The following is a 24443-nucleotide window of genomic DNA, read 5'->3' as shown; positions in this document are numbered from 1 at the left end:
ACAAAGAAGAGACTAAAGTCAGTTTTTTTTTCTGGAATGTGGCAGGTCGATCAAGGAAGAAGGATGGTTTTTGGGACTATATAAACAGTTTTAATGTTGTTTGTTTTGTATAAACGTAGGTTAAAGAAAATGGGAGGATAAAATTGGAGAAAACACTACCGAGCGATTTTAATTGGTGTACAGAATGTAGTTGAGAGAAAAAAAAGGGGAGAGCTAATGGCGGCATTCTAACAGGGGTTAAGAAAACACTGAAAGAAGAAAGAAAAGAATTGATAGAAGAAGAGAGTATTTCGGAAAGAAAAATCAAAGTAAATGAAGAAGAATGAAGAATTGTAACAATATGGAAATAGACTAGAAGCAGACCACATGCCTTTAGAAATTACAATAAAAGAACAAAGAAAAGTGTAAGGCGCAAAAAAGAAGAAAAAATTATACAAGTGAGAACATAAGAAACAATCCAAAAGTATACACAACAAACAAAAAAAACTTCAATAATTATTATGCAGGTATACACGCAGCTATAGTTAAAGAAAAAGTATTATACACAAACAAAACGTAACAGTTGGTGGAATAATGAATGTGAAAAACTGAAAAAAGAAACTAGAGATAAACTAAAAGAAGGGAAATAAGGAGTAGGTACAAAAACAAAACAACTGGAAACAAGCAAACGGTACAAGAAAAAGTGTGGACGAAGAAAAAAACAAGAAGAGGAAAGTAAAAAAATAAACGAAATTAGAACAGAGTCAGAGGTGTAGAAATTTATAAATAAAGAATGAAAAAGTAAAGACAAAATAAACGAAAACATAAGTATGGAAAAATGGAAAAATCACTTTGTGGTAGGACTAGAGGGAAGTCAGAAGTCAAAAGTGCGGAACCATTAGAGGAAATAAATCAACTTACAAAAAAAGAAATAGAAAAACAGATTAGAAAGTTGAAAAAAGAAAGCTACAGGAGAAGACGGAATTTCAACCGAAGTATGGATATAGGCTTCAGAAAACCTACAAGAAAAGTTATATGAAATCTTCAATAGTGTTTGGAAAGGAGGGAGATTGCCTGAAGATTGTAGAAAAGAACTAATTATCCCAATTTACAAGAAAGGGGACAAAATTCAACCGCAAAATTACCGGGGAATAACTTTACTCAGTAAACGGTTTACTTTAAATTGTTTACAATGAAAAGTAAAGGTAAGAAAATTTTTGCCAGATTTAGATGTGGAAATGAGGAGAGGGATAACGAATTTTGGAGGAAAGATTGGAAAAGAATGTGCAGATTATGTGGAGAAGAAAGGTACACGTTAAAACATTGTTTGTCATCATTATGTAGGGAGAAAATTCAAAACGAAAATGGTGAAGGAAAAGAATAGATGAAAGAAGTGACGGATGTAAGAAGACAATTGGAAAAGCAAAAACAAGTGTAAATACATACAGCCTGTATCAGAACTTGCTCCCCATCGGAAAGATGCGTATAGTTTAGGTAATTCTGAAGCTAAAGTTCCTTTACAAAAAAAAGTTCTGACTCTGCGTTTGGGAGATAAGAACGTTTGAAAATAGTCAATCACAAAGGGCTTTGCTATGGGGGAACCAGGTGAACAAAACACGTTGCTAGGAAAACAAAAAAATAGGTAGAACTGACAATAAAAGTGGGCACTTGAGTAATTTTTAGTTCTTTACACCTGGGAGATAGCTTCTGGGATTGATCACTTTGAGGCCTCTTTATCTCTCAAACGAAAAATAAAAAACCTATTCTTTCTTGCATTTTTGCCATCTCCATCGGTGTTATTACTAGCACCTTTTCGGTGGGGAGTGAGTTCTGATACATCCTGTATACGTAATGTAAAATATTAAGTAATTTCAAGTAGGGCTGTAAAGCGAAATAGGTAATAAAGAATTTTTAGTAATAGTTTAATATTAGAATTATTGAGTGCAAAATCTCCCAAAATAGCGGGAGACGTAGAAACGCCCAAATAAATTTATTCGTTCTTACCTGGTCGCCTTGCACTGGTTGTAGATAAACCAGACTTCCCTGCGGTTTGTCGTACATCACACACTTCCTTAATTCCATCTCTGTGTTGGCTAAACTGGCACTTAGCTTATTTTCTAAATCTTCGCGCAGTTTCAACTTATCGCCTCTATCGTGCAAAAGACAGCAACTCTCTTCATACAGTTGTTTAACAGCAGTGACCAGTTTAGTAAATTCAGTTCGTAGCGTAGGCCCTTCGAGTATTTTCCCATTCGGGTGTATATTTTCAAGACAAGTGTCACATTTCGCTGCTAGTGAATACAAATCGGCTTCTAGCGAATGACTAATAGCTAGGATTTTAATCCATTTGGTCAAAGTAGTCACACATTCGATGAAACTAAGCAGCAAGTGATGCTCTTCGTCGGTGAACAAGATATCCGGTTCGATTGGAGTGATGGGTTTTTCGACAAAAGTGACAGTTTTTTCGTGGTGATGTACCGGAACGGCACCGCTGAACGAATGCTGGCGAATTTTTTCGAAATTGACTCCCAAAAACGACTTTTCATGGCTTGGCATACTTTGGCGAGTGAAGCTGTGGCGGCCTTTATCGTGCGAAATGGAATGTCTTTGCTTGCCCTGGGCGGCTATGCTCTGTCTCTGCTTTTCCTCCCATGATTTGAGGGAGTTCTCCAAGGCCCGGTTTCTGCAAAGCATCTGCATTCGGTTTTTGTGGAGGATTCGGATGATGCCTGGAGGCTGGATCCAGGCTTCGCCGTCTACTTGAATGGGGACGCCTTCTTCGCCCAAGATGTTGATCTGGATGCTCTGGCATTGGGCGATTCGGTGATGTTGCAAGTTGATGAGACGCGAAGCTGCCATTTGGACCGAACCGAAAACTGCAACCACTTCCAGGATTTTGTCGTCGAATGACGGTGGGAGGAAAATGTGGTCTTCTTTGTGGCCGCCCCAAAAATTGATGCCGCCCATGAAACTGCAATACGGAATAAATAATAATTTTCTACATCTTATAGGTTCAATCAATGCGCTTTTGCAGCTTCCAGAGTTCAAGGTAATCATAAATATTTAATTACCAATACTAGGTGTTTCATACAATTTTTCGATGCCTGGGCGTAAAGTACGCACCCAAATATACAAAAGTCACAAAACACTAGATACAAAAAAATCACATTTAATTATTTAATTTTTGGAAAACCATGACAGTACCATGTCAGACTAATTCACTAATCCTTAATAATCATGAGTTGCTATTTTTTAGAAACCGCTATCATGTGTTAAAAATAGACAGATTTTAATCTGTCAATTTTAATCACTAACTACCCAAAAACTTTGTAATTTCTTGAAAGGGTGAACAAACTAAAGAAGACTATCTAATTTTTCAAAATTTGTAATCGGGTTCGTACAGGAACATGTATTCTTAGTGGCATTTTACAGGCGCTGGCCTCGTAAAATTATGTGAAGTACCCTGTATTTTCTGTAATGTAATTCCTAACAATGTTTGATCATGATGATGGCCAATATTTAAATATTAAGATATTAAGAGTTTAAATTTCTCTTAAAAAAACGAAAATTGGGACGACATTTCTAATGAGTAATGATGTAGAGAATTACAAAAAAAAATAGGAACTTCCTTAATATCATTACTTACTATTTTGATTGTGTCGTTCCTGTGATTGAAGGTAAAAATACTCAATTAATTTCTCACAATTAAACAAAGCCGAAAATACCATCGTCAAAATAACTCATTAAGAAAAAGGCCAATTAATAAGGAAACGCATAAAAAACAAAATAATGAACTGGTAACCAGATACAATTTTTTAAGAAATTTCGTAAATATAAATAAAACTGCCTGGACCATTATAAATAATAACATTAATAAAATTTTCAACCAATAAGTTTACCAAGTGAAATGTATAATAATAACAGATTATACATAAGTGATAAGAGCATATCAAAAACAAGTTTTATGAGGGTTAAAACGAGTATTTTATGCTATTTTTATACTATGCACCCCTTTTTTTCTTATTTTAATAAAAAAAAATTGCCTCTTGAAAATTTTGTGTCAGTTGGTAATAAACTAATAAATAATAAATAAAGATCGATGCAACTCTTGGAAACTAAATATCCCTAGATTCATTAAAATACACTGTACTTTAATAAGCTATAAACATATCCTGCTGATAGAAGTTAATACGCGTATTATAAACGCAAAGTATAAAAAAATAGCAAACAATTTCACTTGTTTTTTTTATAATTCAGTAAGAGATATTAGACATCATCTCTGAATTAATCTGGAATTTTTATCATATTGAATACTACACAAGCAGTTAATCAGATACTTTTACTGATCGCAACTGCTACCAGAGAAGTTTAAACATCATTACATCTTTCTAAAAAAAATTCATATGGATATGACGAAATTTCATGTAATATACGAATTGAAATGAGCAGTAATCAGCTCCATTTGTAAAAAGAAACAAAGGAATAGAATTAAAAACTATAGACCAGTATCTCTTTCGTCTTTATTTTCAAAAACTATACTATATGAACACATATTTTACAAGAGATTAATACAGATTTTAAATGAAAAAGGAATACCAGCGAATCAACAATGCAGATTTAGAAAATAAAAAAAATACCAAAAAAGCAATTTAATATTTTTTTGCAACAGTTTGATGAATAAAATACATACTAAATAAATATTTAGCAGTAGGGATTTTCTTTGATTTAAGTGGGGCGTTTGGAACAATAAACCACAAAATATTGATAAACAAACTAAACCATTACGGAATCAGTCTAATAAAAAACACATGGTCAAAATAAATGGTAATTTAAAAAAGTATATTAAAAACGTATCTGTACATTTTCTATGTTACGGCTAATGTGTAAAGTGGGCTATTTTAATAGAAAACGCTCTTTCAACTAAAACAGCGGCTAGTTCACAAACTAGCCAAGAATCTTTGCTTATTTACTTAAAAGACAAAATAGCTGGACAAGGCAGTTTGGGTAATGTGAAAACCAAACTTTCTTGTTACACAAAATAACCAATGTTTTGGCTAGTTTACAACAAACCAACTCGCTGGCTAATTTAGTAAATAATTTCATTTGCAATTAAAAACATCTCTCCATTGAGAAACGTTAAGAAAATGCCAAATGGCAAAATCGTTTTTTTTTTAATTTGTTGTATATCGAGTCGTCTACGAAAAAAATTAATAAACGCATTAAAATTTTGAAACCGCTACTATACAGGCGATCTCAAGCTAAAAGTTTCACTGTTTATTGCGATTTATGGTGTAGATGATTGTGGAGAATAATTTATGTAAAATAGTTTTTTTAATTTGCTCTAAATTTTAAATTTTGGTAATTTTCGTGATTTTTAAGACAAATTGCGAAAATTTAAGATCTAATTTAAATTAAAATTAAAGTTAAATTAAAATTTAATTTTTCGAGAAATTGTTTTACATTATTTTTTTCTACACCATAGATAGCAATCAACACCGAAATTGTTTGCCAGTATTTGAAGAAAACGCAATTCAAGGTGCACCTGAAGTGCACCTTTAAACCATTATATCTTTATAGGGAAGCCCCGAATCTTTATTTTGTTTTTACATTTGGACTAGTGAAGTGATTCTCTACAACGCTTTGAACTCCGAATTCGCCAGTTTTGAGACATGCTGTATAAACATTACTTTAATAGGTTGCATTGACACAAATAAACGTAATAAGTCATAAAGGCAAAATCGAATAAAAATAAAATAAAAGTGAAATCTTATATTTGCATTTAAATCATTGTCCAATCAAGTTCAAGTAGCCAAAAGGTTTGTTGGTTAGTTAGTAAACTAGATAAAAAATCCAATTTTTTAGTTTGTTTATAAACCTGACCACTGACTTGACCCGATAATCAAAAATAAAAATATTTTAGAACACCTTATTTATTAAATTACCCAGCTTTTGTATTTCAAGTAAATTAACCAAGATTCTTGGAATAGCATTTTCTTGTTTTCTTTTAAAAAAGCTAACAATTTTGCTAATTTACAGACTAACCAAGTTAGGGTAAATTACCACACGAGTGTAAATTCAGTCTTTAATTATGGTACGCTTTGCTGGGGAAGCTCTGTTTATATTGACAAATTGTTTATATTACAAAAAAGAATTGTAAAAACATAATTGAGAGTACCAAATTATACTCATTTTTTATGAGCTTAAAAAATACTTGCTATTGTTATACTGCACTAGTCATATACTTAAAAAAGCACATTGGAGAATTCCAAAAGTGTGGAGATATAACACGATATTCAAATAAACTGTACCAATCTTAATATGATTCTTCACAGGCTAGGCACTACTAGTATGTAGTACCTACATAATGATAAAAATTTTTAATCATCTTCCTTGAGAGATTAGCTCAATTGAAAACATTAACAAATTAAAAAAGAGTTTAATAAATAAAGCTCACTACTGTGTTTAAATTGTATTGTTGTGGTCCAGGTTGTATTTAAGCATCAATGAAGTTATTGTATGTATTACCTTGGTATATTGAGTATGACGATTCCCTGAAGACTGGGCAAGGGTATTCTCTGCCCGTCACACTCCAGTTGGACCCTTTGTTCTAGATTTTTGTACGTTTTCTGGAGCCACTCTTTGCTCCCCAAAACCCCGTACCACATGTAGTTTTTAGCTCTCGACCTGCACTTTTCGGGATGTTCCTCGCGTTTGTGGTGGAAATCAAGCGAGATTTTGGCGTCGATTCCGATACCGAAATAGTTGTTCATGACGCAGCGTTCGTAGAAACCTTCTAGTAGTGTTTCATCAGGGTCAATTAGGGGACTTACTGCTGCGCAAAGGGTGTCAGCATTAGCTAGAAGACATTTGCTAATGAAACCACTTCCCGTGCTCACATCTAAAATGCGATACACACCGATAAGACATTCAGTAATACTTCTACTTGGCGTTGCTGGGATTTTAGAATAAAACAAAAATTGCAAATCGCAAAAATCATAGGGAGAACAATGCTTGTCGATGGCATCCTAAAAAATTAACCAAGACAAGGCCCAAGGGTTTGTCATTCCCCAAACATTTCGACAAAACTAAAAGGGTTAGAACGGGGATTTTGTTCGCTAGTCTAGGTCACTACGAACGCAACTTACTTGGCCATGTTGGTAGTCGCACTAGTGGATTGATGATTGGCAGCTTCCTGTTTTCCTTCTCCCGCTCATCCTTTTTCTCCTTCTTTTCCGCGTCGGTGTAGAAACTGGTCGTTGCAGCTGCAGCTGCCAGAGCCGCAGCTTCAGCAGGATTTAACATACTGCAGCAGGAAATCCTGCGTGTTGCTGCAGGTGATCGCGTCATAAATTGCTCGTTGTCAATTCCAAGCAAATTCGAACTGGAACTGTTATTGCTGGTGGTGACATCAGTCGATAGCTTGTCGGATTTACGCAAATCCAAGTCAGAACCAGAATCTATCTCAATTTCAACACCTAGTTTCACCATGCGTTCGGTTCGAATCTCTTCAGTCAAGACGGGTGAAGGGGGCTCCACTATTACGCTCACTTGCGGGAAGACACACTAGCGAAACAATACAAAATGAACGAATGAAGTTTTTTTCTATAAGTTTTTACCCAAACTTTTCTTCCTCTACCTCGTATACAAAGGTAGTCCAGTTCCGCCTTCTGTAGCTCACTTATTAATTAAATTGGAATTTTTATATTTTGTAGATATTATTTATAGGTACTCTAGGACACATTTCAGGAAAATATTTCCGATTATACCAAAAAAATAGAAAGATTTTGTGTTTTTGATGGAAGTGAGGGTTTAATTTTTCAGTTATCAATAAAAATAATAAGGGGCATTAATTTGGAGGTTTGTCTTCTAAAAAATCTGTGTTTATAAAAACTACTGGGTCTTCCAAAGTACAGAAACCATGTTTTTTCAATTTAAAACCACAACTTTAACTTTTACCGGCTTTAATAAAATAGGGTAAAATTACTTTTTTTGGATCAGTTATTTAAAAAATAAAACACTATGGATTATTCTGGCCAATAAGTGCTTTTATTATCAAAAATAACAAAAAACTGATTGTTAAACCCTTGCTAGATATCATCAACTGCTGTTTATCTTTAGAAAATTTTCAAGATCTTTTTAAACACGCCATAATCACTCCTGTTTATAAAAACAAAGGTAGTTTTAGTTCTCTTTCAAACTATAAACTCATCCAAAACATCCGCACATATCTTTAGTCAGTAATTTAACTATCTTTCTAAATTCCACATACTTTCCGCTCACCAAGGGCTTCAGCACAGTAGATGCGCCTATAATCTAATGGACTGGACAAATTGAGTGTTCTTGGTATCTTTACCGATCTTTCCTTCGCCTTTCATTGTGCTTCGCACAACATACTTTTAGACAAATTGTCTGTACTTTCATGATATTCAAAGGTACTAGTTTAAATTTATTTGATTCTTATTTCAAAAACAGGACACAACATGTATTTGACAGTCAGAAGCGAACAGAGATTATAGATGTGTCCCGCAGGGATCTGTATTTGGTCCACTTTTGTTCCTGATTTATATTAATGACTAACCGGGCTATGTAGAAGGACCTAGTCTAAAATCAATATTGCTTGCCGTTGATTTTGATTTTTGCATTCAATCTTTCAGCAAATGAAAATTTCTTAACATATTTAAACAATAAAACTATGGAAGCTAAACGGTGATTTAGTACAAATACGCTGCTTATGAATGAAGAAAAAAATGTAAACATTGTATTTAAAACTACTAGTCGTCCGATGTATGTATATGTCGCAGCCACTTAGCGAAATCACACATTTCATGAAATGTATAGACTTTTCATGAAGTGTCAATAGCCGATTACTATAACTGATTGTTTGTAACTTTTTTATTATTTAAATATTGTCATACCGTTTTCATTATCCGTTAGATCGACTTAAAGTTACAAACTAAAGACATTTTTATTATATACAGGGTAATGTATACAAGGTGGTGAACCAAAGTTATATTTTTTTAATGGAGTACTCTATATATTTTTGCATAATTAGATTCTACGCAAAAAATAATGTAACTATATTGAAACTATTATGGGTCTATCTCTTTTCGTTTTGGAGTTATTCAACTTTTCGTTATAAAAATGACCACTTTTTAAAAAATCACTACAAAGTCGTCTATAAATAGTTTCCGATAGAGTAACAAAAAAAACCTCAGAATATCTTGCAGTTTTAGCAGTAGTCGACTTAATGAGTTGAATAACTCATTTTTTTCAAATGGAACACCATGTATTTCTTTGCACGTACTGATTTTTATAAGCTTTCTAATGATATGCGGTTTGTGTAGCAACTTAGAGATATTTTTTAAAGTGTTTCCTTTTTTATTTATTTCATTATTAATTCTTGATGAGTAAAATTTATTTATGTATCAAGTAATAATTAAATTACTATTGTAATTAGTTACATTAATACATATCAAAAAATAAATCACCATTTGACTTATTAGTTATCAGATTCTAGGATAACAAATTTTCTTGCAATAGAATATTTTGTTTGAAAAATCCCAAGAAATGTTTTAAATTTGCTATGCAAACTCTAGTCCATTGCAAAGCTTATGCAAAATGCTATTGATACGTCTAAAAAAATACATAGTGTTCCATTAAAAAAAATGAATTATTCAACTTTTTGCGTTTTGGTACACTCTGTACATTATCTGCGTGTTTCAAGTTAAAGTCGACTATTTGCTAAAATTGCAAGTTATTCTGAGATATTCGATGGCAAATTTGTCGGAAAATGTTCATTGGCAACTTCGTAGTGATTTTTCAAAAATTGGTCTTTTTTATAACGAAAAGTTGAATAATTTCGAAACGAAAAGAGATAGACCTATAATAACTTATACAAAGTTACATTACTTTTGTGTGTGGAATCTAATTGTGCACAAATTCATAGGGTGTTATTTAAAAAATATATAACTATGGTTCACAACCCTGTATCAACACCTTGTGTATAATAAAGACATTTTTAGTTTGTGTAATTTAAGTTGATCTACTGTGATCTCTGCTAGACCACTTTTTAAAAAATTAAAAATTCTAACATTGCACGCACCTTTTATATGATTAAAAGTTTTATGTGATATGTCGTACGAAACAGGATCTAAGAAAAAATGAGCAGCATTGTGGTAATCATAAGCATGATACCAGGATAAATAAAAATATAATAAACAAATTGGAACGTATTGACAAATACAGGAATGCTGGCATCTAATATTTTAATTGCCTTCCCCCACACATATGTTCTGTTGATGTATTACGGCTAATGTGTAAACTTGACTATTTTATAAAGTAGCTGGTTAATTTAGTAGTTGGCTATTTTAATAGAAAACGCAGTTTCAACTAAAATATTGGCTAGTTTGTAAACCAGCCAAAATCTTTGGCTAATTAACTGGAAAGATAGAATAGAAATTTATATTCGAATTTTAATGATTGTAAGTCAGACGGATGGTAAGTTGGTTGGTTTATAAAAAAGATAAAACATCTATTGTTTCAATTAGTTTATAAACCTGACCCTGTAATTCAAAATCTAAAATGATCTCGTAACCTCTGTTTATTTACTATAAGTTTGCCGCCAGCGAGTTGTCAACTAGCTAAAGAATTGGATATTTTGTGTTACGAGAAAGTATGATTTTTGATATTACCCAGAGAATGTCTTGGAAAATTTATAGACTATCCAGCTATTTTGTCTTTCAAGTAAATTAGCCAAAATTCAATTTCAGTTGAAACTGCGTTTTCAAACGGTTTGGCTAGTTTACAAACTGTGTTTGTACCACGTACTTCGCTGTGACTTGTGTGTAGATTATATTGTCCTTTTGCACCAAATAAAATTATTTTTAAATAAAATTATTTTTTTTTTGGATTGTGGAGTCAAATGAGATTCAGGTTTTATCATACGTAATAATGAATTGAAAAAGTGTTTGAATCAATTGAGAAGCTCAGTGACCCCTTGTATATATAACTGGCTACACACTAAACCAAAAAACTTCTATATATGGCGTATGTACATAGAGGTAGGGGAAGACTACTTACATGGAAAAGTAGTTTAAAGAGTTTTGTTAAAGTTATGCTTTAATCAAAAGTTATAAAAAATAGGTAATTACCATTTCAGCTTTCAACTTCTCGAGAGCATCCTCTTTGTTCTTTTTTGGCGCTTCCTCTTCCGTTTCCTTGTCCAGCTCCAGGGCTTTGAGGGTCGAGGTGGACACGTTTGACAACTCCTTCTCCAGTTTGTTCAAGTTATTGAATGACCCAACTGGCGTTATTTCACTTTCCTCAAGCAGAGTGCTTTGTCTGGTGACATTTGCTTCGGTCTTTGACATTTTGGTCGATCGCCTCTTGAACGACCTCCTTGCTATGTCGTTACCTTCAACGAATTGGGCCAAACTGCAGTACCTCGTCGGTTCAGATTCTACTTTATTATCTAGGTATACATGTTGTGACATAAAGGCACGATTTTCAAATCCAAATTGCGTGTCTTCGTCCAGTTTGCTTCTGGAGCTTCTTCGTTTCTTGTCCAGGGAGTCCCTCTTCGCACTCATTCTTCTCTCAAGTTTCAAATCAGCCATGTCGTTTGTGAAAAGCGTGGTATCGTCAGTGTAGGTGTTCTCGATGCTGTCTTGGTCGTAGCCGTACATCACTTCTCCCAACATCGAGCTTATGTCGTCCATGAGGGACTCTCCATGCAGGGCGTCCGAATTGGGATAAGTGTCCGTTTCTGGCGAGTCTATGTGGCAGATATGGCCGTTTAAATCTTCCCCGTCGCTGTTTTTTCGGGGACAAAACGATTTCTGGTCCAGGATTTCCGATGTTATGCTAACTTCTTCGTTAGAAATCGCAGATAGGATGCTACTGCACTCTTTCTCTTCTTCGTCGTACTTTGTACTTTCGCGTCGTTGTTTGTCATGACTTACCTCCGGTTCGTTGGTTTTTAGATTGCCTATGGATATCAGTGTTGAGCAAGTTTCACGCAAGATTTTCTCCGTTGCAATGTCCACCATACTGCTGTAAAAATAGCGACAAAACATTGACCACTGCTCGAAATATTTATTAGACAATACATTACAATACTCTATATCACATTTCAGTTCATAGTAGAATTTTGCAACAGCGCATTTACATTTTTTTGACTGAAATGGAGTACAGATTGGAAGTTTCTGGTGCGTTTTCTTAGCTCAAAGAGTGTCGCCCGGATTTAGTTTAACACAATTTTTTTTCTTATAAAGAAACTCTCAATTTGTGCTTTATTTTTCACTCCAAAAAATTCAAACGCGCTGTTGCATTTCTACTATGAACTGAAATGGGAGATACATACAATGCAATACACGACATTACTTTACATTACTAGAAACTATTTGACAATATGCGACAATAAGTTGATATTCCGCTCTAAAAATGATACCAGCCATTTCAAAACTTTTAGATAAAGCCAAAATAATGATGTGCTCGGAATGTTAGCAAAACAAATATGAATTTAAAAACCAAAACGAAAATTGATAGAATTTCAATGAAAAAAGAAATTGTTAAGTCGGATAATTCATTAGAATAGGACTTAGATGAAGGTATAATAAATTTGGACTAGCAAATTGAAGTGTTACCAACATTTTCAAAAAATACATTTAAAATGAAAGCAGCTGAAGCTAGAGATAGATCTGGTGTGTTTAGGAAAACTTGACATTTTGAAATTGAAAGATTACACTCCATAGGAAGGTCAAAGAAACATTTAATTATGGAATTTTTAGAATCAATGCTAATATTTCTAAGAAAAAAAAAATAATTTAAAGATAGAGAGTGAGAGTGAAAGATAATGAAGACACAACAAAAATGAAAAGAAAGTGAGAGCGAAACATTAACTAAAAGCTTTTTGTTTTTTGATGACGAACACGAGAGCAGTGGGAAACAAAAATGTTAAAAAAATAGAGGGAGCTATTTAATATTTCAAGTGGCTAATAACTGGAATAGCATGTACTAGCGGTGCTTTTAAACTTATTTTAAACTTATTCCTTAAATAGACAGGGTGAGTCTCCTAAATGTATATTTTTATTGAATCTCAAAAACTAATTAAGTAATTATCATACAACAATCAGTATTTTTTGTTAAATTGCTTATGTCACCTTTTTCACAATTTCTTCTACAATTCCTTACAATTCGTTTTAATAAATTAATGTAAAGGGCCGGTTTACAGAAGGCGACTTAAAATATAATCCAAGATTAAACTAATTAATAATTAATTTTCTATTTAGGTACATAGCACTGCAATGAAAATTTGATTGTATTTCGAAAATTGTTCTGTAAACCGAGTATAATTTTATTATAATAATTACTAAAATTTAATATTTTGATAAGGTATGTTGTTTTGTACAAAAATTACATAAAAAAATTGTCGCCAGCCACAAAAAATATTATTTATTTACGGTGTAGTTTAACATTAAAATGTAAATGTAAAATTTTAAATTATTCAGAATTACTTTAAATGGCAACGAAATTTAACTGAACACAAAGGTCGGCCTATAGAAGCGTCATTAAGTTAATCTACAATTAAATGCGTGATCACGTGATCAAATTAGACAAATTTGATTGGTCCGTTCGTGTTGTTAACTTTTAACAACGAATTAAATTTTAACAAAGCTTGCTGTAAACCAGCCCTTAGATTAATTAATTAGTCACTTATTAAACAAATGTGAATTAAGTTACGAATTACTTGAAAGAGGTCAAATTAATTGCGAAGTAGAATTTCATTACAATTAAATGTGAGGTACACAACCATTAAACCTTTTTGGAGGGCTTTTTTGAAACTGTTACAATATTTTTTACCTAATTCTTGTAAAAAACCAAATTCGTTGATTCCGGAATGACCATTGGGTGATTGAAAAAAATATGTTTTTAATGACGATGAATTGATGAATTAGTTTTGATTCTGTATAAGCAACTGTAAACAACATAGACAAAACAATTAACTTTTTAAAGGCATTAGCAACTTAAAAAACAACTTTGTCTTAAATGAAAGTACTGAAAACGCTTACTACCTTATTACGATAATGAAAATAGTTTATCTCCATATGCTTTCTATGTAGCTCAAGTTATTTCGATTTAAATTTAAAATTATGAGGTCATAACCACCTAGCGAGCATTTGGGCCCAATATTAAGCTCAAATGGTTTTAACTTTTAAGTAATACTGATAGAGTTTACTTGACAAAGTAGTCCAGCAACGTTTCATTTGTACACCATAAAGTTTTAGAACAGATAATGGTGTTTAAGATAAGCAACCCTCACAATAAGATGTTTTGACAAGGGTGACTCGAAAATATTTACGATACCTATCGGTTGGTTTGAAAGACTACAGCCTGTCTGCAATAAATCACACAATAAGGTTGCCTGAGTGAATAGCTTGAAGAGTCTTTGCGGTTTGGGGTAATCTAATAAAAACTTAATTGTGTACAAATAAAATGTTGCTACAATTAAAAAGGATACTGTTAAACTGCTAGGTAGGTACAGTCATTTGCTAAAAATATTGTAAATGCTAGGTAAAATAATGTAAATGCTAAGTGATATTGAATTTTTAAATAAGATTTGCTAAGAATAAACAAAGATACTACTTATTAAACGCTATACCTATGACATTATTTACTAATACCTAGGAATTTAATACCCACTTCCTGAGCTAAATATTTGATGTGCTCACAATTTTTGACGTAAAGTTTCAATTAAAATCCATCGCTTAAAAAAACTAAAGTTTAAAAAAAAATTAAATGTACAAACTCTGTGGCGTATATTTTATTTTATTTTATTTCTTTAGTAGTACTTAACGATTTACACTCAGCGTTTAATGAAATAACGTTGCGTTTAGTTTTTTCCCTTAAAAAAACGAAAAATGATAAGCTTTAGTTCTATTGATGTTTACTTTGGCATTGTTTTTGTGCAAATCTTTCTCTTGTAATTAGGATATAAGTTTACGAGTAAACATTTAGGACGTAATACAATGTATGCTGCTTTTTATTTTTACTTTTGCACTAAGTAATATGAAACATTACTTCACATTACAGCACAATGTGCAGGCATTCAGGCAATATATACAATCACGATCAAAAAGATTGACACCTCTGCCAACCGGGCCGGATAGCAAAAGCCTAACTAAAATATTTTAGGTCATACGACATTTCAACAAACCCTTCAGTTTACAAACTGTCCAGTTAGTTTACATAATTTCCAACTAGTTTATAAACTAGCCATTAACCGTATCATATAGAAAAGATTTGTGGCTGTCATTTTAGGGGTGCCGTTCTTTTTGATCGTGACTGTACTTCACTATACAGGCAATACCTAGATTGTACAAAAAAGAGGTAGTGAAATATCTCGTGAGGAGCTTTGAAAAATACCTTGGTTGGACTTGACTGGACCTCCGACTGTCTGCAAAATCCGGTGGAACTGGCAGGGTGGTCAAAAGATCAGGATCTTCGACTGTTGAGTCTCTCCTAACATCGGGCATTGGTGATATGTTGGCTAACCTGGCTGTAAGAATGGAGCTAGTGGGTGATGGGCAAGAGCTGACGTCGGTGCTAGACCCAGATTCAATCGTCGGTAGCACTTTAAGAGAGTCCATTTTGGCCGATTCTTCCTTATCCAAATCAGTACTTAGAGAGATTTTCACCGTTGGTAAACTGGATGAAGCTTGTCTGTTTTGCTCATCCACCACTTGCTCCGTGTGCTCCACCAGATTACGTATTGCCCTTTTGAGACTGTTGGCCCTTAACATGAGAGCATCCTTCTCACGCTCCATAAATCTGGAAGTGCGTCTGTGTTTCCTAAAGTTAAAATTGCTCAAATCTTTTTCGCTTTTTTCCGTTTTGGCTTTATCGAAAGACACTTCGCTGTCGGTATCTTCTTGTTTCGTTTTGGCATCGTCTAAGTGTGCCGCATCTAATTGTTCGCTGGTTAACGTAGCTAATAATAAATCTAACTTCTGTTGTAAAATATCACACTTTTTGCCCAACTGCTCGTCACCTCGTGTCAGAGAACTGTCCGAAAGTTGGGTAGCAAACTCCTTCACCGTTTCGCATAATCGCTTTGCTGAGTTCAGAATCACTGAAGTTTCGTCGGATTGGAGGATGTTTTGCAGGTGGGTAACCAGGGAGTCTTCGTATTGGGTGATTTGGGTGTGTAATTGACCTTCGGGTTGACCTGGGGTTAGGGACAGCTTAGGCATGGCTATGGTGCGCTCGAAGGCCATTATTGACCAACGATCGAGCATCTTAGTTCCGGCTTTCTCGTATTTTTCCAACAGCTGTGGCAAGTGGGTGTCGTCGTCGCAGGATGAACCCCAGCCCAGGACACGGGCCAGGTCGTTGCCTGTGCCCAAGGGAAGCACCGCCACCTGGCACTGTTTCTGAAAAAATTTGAGTAATGTTATTGTGCTGCAATTTCGAGCATCGAAAGACGGATTTATATTTTGTAAAAGATTTTTAATCAAAAATAAATTTCGGAAGAGGGATCAATCAAACGGTACAAAAGCCTTCATCCACATCGTGATTTGCTGTCGTATTACTGCTGGTGGTTGAGTTAGATGGATTTGGACGTGTTATTCCCATAGTGACTATTGAAGTTACTATAAAATTGAAATTTTGCTTAAATGAAGTGAATAGAGTTTGTATTTTTTTCGATTCAACTTCTTTAGACACTTTTTACAGTAAGTTATTCATGATGTTGAGCGATATATTTTAATGTAAAAGCTGAAACCGAGTGTTGCGTACTCGATTTATATTTTGATTTATATAAAATTCATATTATCTTCTATAAAAAAGAAAATAACAACATTATCAATCAATCAAAAACATTGTTTGGTTTAACATGACATCAGTTAATCAGGAAATACAGTCCACATTCATTCATACAACAAATTTTTGGTTCTTCGTAGAGACACCGAGGTTGAAACATACCTTTAGCTGATTATTTTTTAAAAAATATTTATAAAATGTAAGTAGATATAATGTATGTATGTTTCGATAATCGTTAATAATTAGTGAGTACCATAAAGGTTCAATTGCAATGCCTTTATCTATTTCTACGTAGAAGAGGTTAGTAATTACTTTTTAAAAAATTCGAAAATTGATCAAAACAAACCTCATTTGGTCAATTTCCAGCTTGTTTATCACAATATTCCCCGAACTAATTTCTAATTTCATGTCTGCCAGTAAAATCTATTAGTAAAGCGTTCTACACAAAGAGAACAACTAAATGTAATAATAATTACATAGAAAACAGCGTTTGTGCATTGCAATTTTTTTAGAATGTTTCAACAGTTTCTTGAAATAATCGCGAGGTAAACCACAACAAAAATTTTGTACACCAAATTTCATCATGAGTTTCATCAAATTTCCTTTAATTCCATTAATCTCCTCAAAATATTCCCTAGGTTTTTAAAATGATTTACTCAAGATTTCTTCTATTTTGTACACCGATTTCTTCTGGGGTTTAATCCTCGATTTATATTAATAAAGGTATAAATATGTATTAATAATTAAACGAAATTTTATGATTTGTTGTGTCACTCTAATACAAACAACGTCTAAATGATGTTTTGTATAGGAAAAAATTGATTCCAGTCTCAATATTACCTTCGTTTGAATTTTTAAATTTTATTTAATTAATTTTACAGCTACGTAATTTTTGGACAATGCAACTTTTAAAAACATCATTTGTTTTAGAGGGGATGGGTAAAAAAGCAAAACTCTTTCAACTCGACTAGTTTCGTCCTCTATTGCGCATCATCAGGACTGCAATAGACAAAACAGCTACAAAATTATCTCCTGAATGATGTGGTCTTACATGAAAGATCAAGTTTATTATCGTAATTATTTCAAAGGAGAACAATAAGAAAACATATTTTTGTGCAGTAATTAACTAATTAATTACTTAGTTTTACTTACTGTAGTGGGTATTGTGGAAAAATTCAAAGAAGAATCACATGTATAGAGAAAAATAAAAACGATTTAAAACAAAACGCTGATTTCTGTGTAAATACACTTTTAGTAGACTCACTTTGTATAAGTCAAAAAATATAAACAGGTGTTCCGTTTTTATTGTTACAAGTTTTAACAGGTAACAGAACAGTCAATTTTAAGACAAAATTTCGTATAAACATGTAGCGAAAAATACTTCGTAAGGGAGTTACATCCTCTCAAAGGGGTCTTTCTTTATTAGGCTTTCAATATTTCAGAATCCATTACAGATAAAATTACAAAATTTGGTACAGTTTATACAGTTCAAAACTAGTGGGGTGTAGGGTAAAAAATACCTTAACTATTTTGGTTTTAGTTTTTTGACACTTTCAGCTACAAAATCGTAAATTCCATAGTTTTTTACACAATAATGATCTCTTGTGTTATTCCGGTACAACTTACCGTTTTTAAGTAAAATTAATTTAAACATCATGTTACAGGGCATAAATTATAAACAGGCCATTAAAATCAGGGACCAGACCAGAACCTGCCCTGAAGATGCCCTTTATCAAAACGAAACGTCGATATCTTCTTACAAATTCATGCGGTCTAACTTCAAAAGACCTAGATTTTAAGTTGGTTCTGGTCGCCCTTCCTGATTTTCATGCTGTTTGTGGTCTGTAACATAAATTTTAAATCGATTTTACTTAAAAACGGTGAGTTGTATCGAAACAACACAAGAGACAATTTTTGTGTAGAAAAGTGTGAAATTTAAGATTTCGTTGTCGAATATGCCAAAAAACGAAAGCCAAAATACTTGACGTATTTTTTACCCTCCAGCCCCCCAGTTAGGGACGTCTCTGATTAAAAATTTCCACATTTGATTTTCGAATTCGATTATACATAAAAAAGTTATCAAGTGTACTAAATTTTCTGGTTTCTGAAATATTGGGGAAACTCCACTACAAGAAGCACCACTTTCAGAGGGTGTAGCTCCCTTGGAAAATATTTATTTCACACATATTTGTAGGTAACTTTTGTCTTATTAAAATTAAATGTTCTACCACCAGTTTAAATTTGTAACAATAAAAACGGAACATCCTGTATATTTTTTTCAACTTGATTTGGTTATTTTTCAGTTGCTTCAGCTAAATCTCTCTGAAAAAAAACTGAGGTTTTGCAACAAAAACTTACTCAACTGCTTGGAAAATATGAAAATCATTTAATTTTCGTTTAAATTGTGTTTTTTCAGCTTACTTTTAACTAAATTCCACTTACAAAAGAAGTAAATCGAGAGAAACAAGCAAAATAACATGAATTTCGGTTTAATTTTGTGTAATTTTTAGTCGTGTTTTCAACAAGGTCTTGTAAATTAGTCTCTGGTTCAAAGTAAATTAAACAATTTTGTCTGTTTTTCGAAAAAAACCTTAAAATGTGCTTAAACACTCGTTGAGAGCCCAAATAATACCATTTTCGGAATAACTTGAACCTTTGGCTTGTTTTTAATGATATTTTTTAAAATAATTGCATTTAGTTTGGTGGTTTTTCGGTTAGGCATTGATTATTTTGTTTTTTTTTGTGAGCAGGGCTAGCCATGAGTTTATTCGTATAATTCCATCAGTAAAAAATTATCTCCTAGTTTAACCAAGAACAAATTGCAATGATTAAGGTGTTTGTCGTCATTGGATAAACAGAACAATACTTGTGCCTACAAGAAATTCCAAAAATCAAAGCTTAAACTTTGGTGTTTTATATTCGTAAAGAACGGCGGTTAATTCTTAAACTACCTCTTCAAATTTTAATTGTAATTAAAAAAAAATTTCTGTATAACACAGTTTACGAGAAATGCTGGTATTGAAATGTTGAATAATTGTGTTATTTTTGTATGCTGCCAAAAGTGGAATCATTTCCAAAGAAAATAAGACTCAGACTTCTCAAGCTTTATTTCATGTAAAATTTCGCATCCAATTATGTAGATTACATTGCTTTAGGTATACGCTACACAGAACAAAAAGAAAACTAGTCTCTTGAGAAAACGGACAGACGTATAAAGACAGGGAAAAGGTATGTTAGGCTAAAACTGAAGTGACATTATTCAAATTGTGAATAAGTAGGGACGTGCTATTATTATCCGATAGATCGCTGCAAAAGACTGCGCCCCTTGACCGATGCAAAATAAATAAAAAACTTGTTCATTTGTTGAATTTTTATTGACTTACGTGCATGTCGAGCTTGTCAATCTCGGACAGCACCCATCCCACAGACCCGTCCCCACTGCAGACCAAAATGCGAAAGGGATCGAAGTGTCGAAAAAGTCTTAAACCTAATCTGGGCCCGGTCGAAATGAGATCGAAAACTTGTGCGGGATTGAGTAATTGTTTGAACCTTCGCAGAAACTTTACGCCTTGATTATCACCTGAACAAATAAAAGATTCGATCAATCTTATTGCACTCGGAGAAAAAACAACAATTCTTACCTGACTTGGAATTTACGAAGACTAGCAGGGGTGAAGAAGCTTGCGGTCTGACGACTTCCCAGGCCTCGTCGTGGATGGCGTGCAGGGCCGTGGGCGGCACCACACTCACCCTCGCCGGACCCAACGGACACGACGGAGGCAGGGTGGGTCTGCACTGGGTGTGAACTGTGGCGCGACACCACAGACACCGCCAATCTTGTAATCTGGAACGGAACAATCCTCAAACTATTCGGGGGGTGTAAATTTGCACGAAATGGAGCAGACGGGGATTAGTTGCGGGCTTTAGAAGATGCAGTAAATTCGAGATTGTCAAACGAGATTTATAACGCAAAAGCTATATTTACAAAAATTACAAAAACTGTGGAAACGCATTATTTGTTCAATTACACCACTTTACAGTATACTTGTCTGAAGTGTTAAGCAATATGTAAGATAATTACAATTAACTATGTAATTCTAATTACAATGAATATGATTACTTTGTAATTAATTACATTGTAATTGTAATTATTATTCTATTAAATGAATATCCGTAATTTTTAAATATATACTTTGAAAATTAGTATTTGAAGAAAAAGAAGAAAGGCGGTTTGGTTTTTTTTAAATGCTACTTCAAGTGGAGAAGGGTGACAAACAGGGGTTAAAATTTGTATTTTTTTAATTCTGTAATAAAATTAACTAGACGCCCTCTGGTGATGACTTTTGAACTATGTCGAAAACAGTAAAGAAATTTTCGTAATGCCACATTTAACTGACATTTAATGAATTGTTCAACAATTTTGCGTGTATAGTGTTAATTACTTACAATAGAAAGAATTACTTTAAAAGTACGTGGTGGTAAATCCTAACGTTGACTTTGGTTCTGTAGTTTTTCGTGGTATAAAGTGTTTATTGTTGGAACTTGAAAGTGGATAAAAAGTGAAAAATATTTAAATTTTGATTACAAAGTGTTATCAAACAGTTGTCTAATTAAAGATTATAAGTAATGGATCACAGCGAACACAAAGTTTGGCTCAAGAAACCAATAAATTAGTGAAGTGTTATGAATTTTAGGTTAGAATTTTCCACCGAAAAAATCATGAAATGCTGCGGTAAATCTACAAAACTACAATAAAGATTAACAACTGCTGATATATTTAAACGTAAATTATGCCAAAAGGTAGGCTTTTAAATGTCTTTGTAATAATTTTCCAATAAAGAAAGTGAACCAAACAGTCATTCGTTATTCGTGTTTTCCTCGTCATCTCTCATTTGTCAACATAAGTTTCTTGCATCAAAGATGCAATAATTATTCCGCATAGGTAATGCAATAATTGTGAAGCCCCAAAATTCGTACAACGCTCAAAATATCCGAATAAACATTTTCCCGCCATTTATGGTTACTGTTTTCGACCTAGCTCAGTGGCGCCCCCAACAGTAATTTTACTTCCGAATTGTTGCTCAAATTCTATTGCGATCATGACTGTTAGACAACGTTGCCACATATCATTTATCTAAAATCCGTTATTTATCAATAACTTTAATACAAAGAATTTTTTTACTGTTTTTACCTTTATATGTAACCACTTCTCTACCACACACCATTGAGTTGGTGCGTCAGTTTTTGAGCACGCTGTATTCTTTGAAAATTAGTATTTGCAGAAGAAGAAGAAAAGCGGTTTCGTTTTTTTTTAATGCTACTTCAAGTGGAGAAGGGTGACAAACAGGGGTTAAAATTTATATTTTTTTAATTATACTTATTCATTAAAAGTGGTGTTTGGACCATAGGTTAAAGATGGAAAACGCAAGTTTTGAAAATTCGACCCCTATGGGGACGGTGCAATATAATGACAATCATACAATCATTTTTGAACTTATATCTTTGAGTATTAATATTTGGTTTTCACTTCTAAAAATCCTAAAAAACGACGCTTTCTTTTTATAACTGAAAGCCCAAATACTAATTCTCCTAGATATACTAATAGTTAAAAAATAATGGATTTTTAAATTTAACCTCTTTAGGCTAGAATTTTTAAAAAGCATAAAACATCGAAAATTCAAATACCAATTTTCGTGAATATAACTTCAAAAGTGACGGATTTTTAAAATGAACCCCTTTAAAAAACGAAATTTTCAAAAAATTTAAAACACGTGTTTTTTCATTTTTCAGCGAAGGTCGCAATACCAATTTTTGTGGCATAACTTTAAAAATGACGTGTATTGGGGGTGGAATTTTTAAAATGTATAATACACAGTTTCTTCATTTATGTCGAAAGCCTTGATACCACTTTTGGTGGATCTTGAAACCCTTTAGGAGTGGAATTTACAAAAAGCTCAAAATATGTGTTTTTCATCTTTAATCGAATGTTTAAGTACCAATTTGAATGGATGTAATTTAAAAAAAATACAGATTTTTATACAAATTTTAATCTCTGTTTAACCCCCTTAGAAGTGGAATTTAAGAAAAGCATAAAACACATTTTAAATTAAAAATTTTTGATAATATAACTTCAAAAATAACGGATTTTTATATTGCATCCCTTTAAGGGTGGGATTTCCAAAAATCCCACGTATGCGTTTTTAAATTTTTACCGAAACCGCAAATACTAGTTTTTATAAATATAATTTAAAAAATTTATAGATTTTTGTACAAATTTTTACCCTTGTTTAACTGAGGATTAATCGAACCAGAAACCGGGCCTTGGTCATTTATATCAGATATTTTTACTGATGTCAAAAGAGTAAACAGAAGTTTTCTTCACAAGATTTAGATAACTCAAATTATCATTTATTTAGAAAGCTTTTTTAGTCGGTTACTTCTCCGCTGTCTTAGATTTTTTTTCTGTTGTTGGGCAACTATTGTTCGTTGTACGCTGACTTTAAAACTGCTAACAGATTTTTTACTTTTTAAGATTAAGAAAGGTGCATATTTGGACTTTGTGCAGTTTTCATAAGCACTAAAATGGAAACTCGAGCTGATGGCCAAATTTAGACATCAGATTGAAAATCTACAAAGTTTTTTTTTGAAATTTTTATTCCCAAATAATGATTAATTTTCGCTTAATGTTCACTGGCATTTTTTGATAAAGCTGTAGATCCTGATTTTGAATTTTCTAAAGGTTCTATTTCATTGACAGCACATAAAAACAGAATCTCCAAATTTGACTTTGATGTTCACGTTTTGTGTGTGTATTTTCTTTCTTGTTTTGTATTGCCATTACTAAGTATTTTAAGCATAACATTCTGAATTTCAAAATCTTCTTGTCTTGAATCTTCTAGTACATTTTCTTCGGAGATTTTGTACTTGAAGAGTTTAACTTCTTGCGTCCATTAATCTGTAGGTTTTTGAATTTCCACAATATCCATCAATGATTCATTTTTCTGATTAGTTCGTTTTTCTTCTGGAATATGGTTGAATGCTTTACATCTAAAAATTCTTAATCCACCTAAATTTGGTCTGGTTAAATTTCGTCTTGTTCAAGATTCTTCTGAATATTATTTACCTACTACTACATTATGGTCCTTATTTATTAAATACAAAGCTGTTTTAATAGTCTCTGTCCAAAAATCTTAAAAATAATCTATACCATTATGTTGAACTGTGTATTCAATTGCTCTTGGATGACCAGTTCCGAACTTTTTCAAAAATTTCTCTATTCTCTAGTATTAGATACTCATCTGTGCGTAGACATTTTATTTTGCAATTTATTCCAACTTCAACCATTTTCTTGAAGTTCTTTAAATTTTTAAGCACTTCAGACTTATTCTTTAAAAGATACCTATACAAATGTTTTTCTTGTAAGATCGTCAGAAAAAATTAAAAAATAACGCTTTCCGCCAACTAAATTTACTTTCATTGAACCACAAATATCACTATGAACTTTTCTTTTGCCGTGGGCACTGTTTTTTTCTGAACAGAATTCTTATGTTGCTTTTTTTGCTACAATTTTCACTCATACTGTTTTCCTCTTTAATATCTTCAAATTTCATACCATGAACCATATTAATGAGTAATGACATAATTAT

At 32.8% G+C, this 24443-nt stretch overlaps 1 protein-coding gene across 6 annotated transcripts in view; it reads right to left on the bottom strand.

Annotated features, from left to right (window-relative positions):
* LOC654869 (uncharacterized protein) overlaps positions 1-24443 on the bottom strand; it is a 106231-nt gene that overhangs the window by 3050 nt on the left and 78738 nt on the right. For 5 of the 6 annotated variants that reach the window (XM_064356640.1, XM_064356642.1, XM_064356644.1 and 2 more), the window contains 7 exons: positions 20439-20641; positions 20181-20377; positions 15403-16409; positions 11130-12030; positions 7125-7542; positions 6505-6877; positions 1984-2950 (listed from right to left, as the gene is read on the bottom strand). In XM_064356640.1, the coding sequence (XP_064212710.1) occupies positions 1984-2950; positions 6505-6877; positions 7125-7542; positions 11130-12030; positions 15403-16409; positions 20181-20377; positions 20439-20641 (4066 nt within the window). The remainder of the gene's footprint in view (positions 1-1983; positions 2951-6504; positions 6878-7124; positions 7543-11129; positions 12031-15402; positions 16410-20180; positions 20378-20438; positions 20642-24443) is intronic. The other variant, XM_064356641.1, reaches the window with a different exon arrangement.

This window comes from Tribolium castaneum, chromosome 5 (genome assembly GCF_031307605.1).
Source record: "Tribolium castaneum strain GA2 chromosome 5, icTriCast1.1, whole genome shotgun sequence".
In the NCBI taxonomy this organism is placed as follows: domain Eukaryota; kingdom Metazoa; phylum Arthropoda; class Insecta; order Coleoptera; family Tenebrionidae; genus Tribolium; species Tribolium castaneum.
Note: the sequence above shows the minus strand (reverse complement) of the source record. Positions and strands in the feature narration are given on the sequence as shown.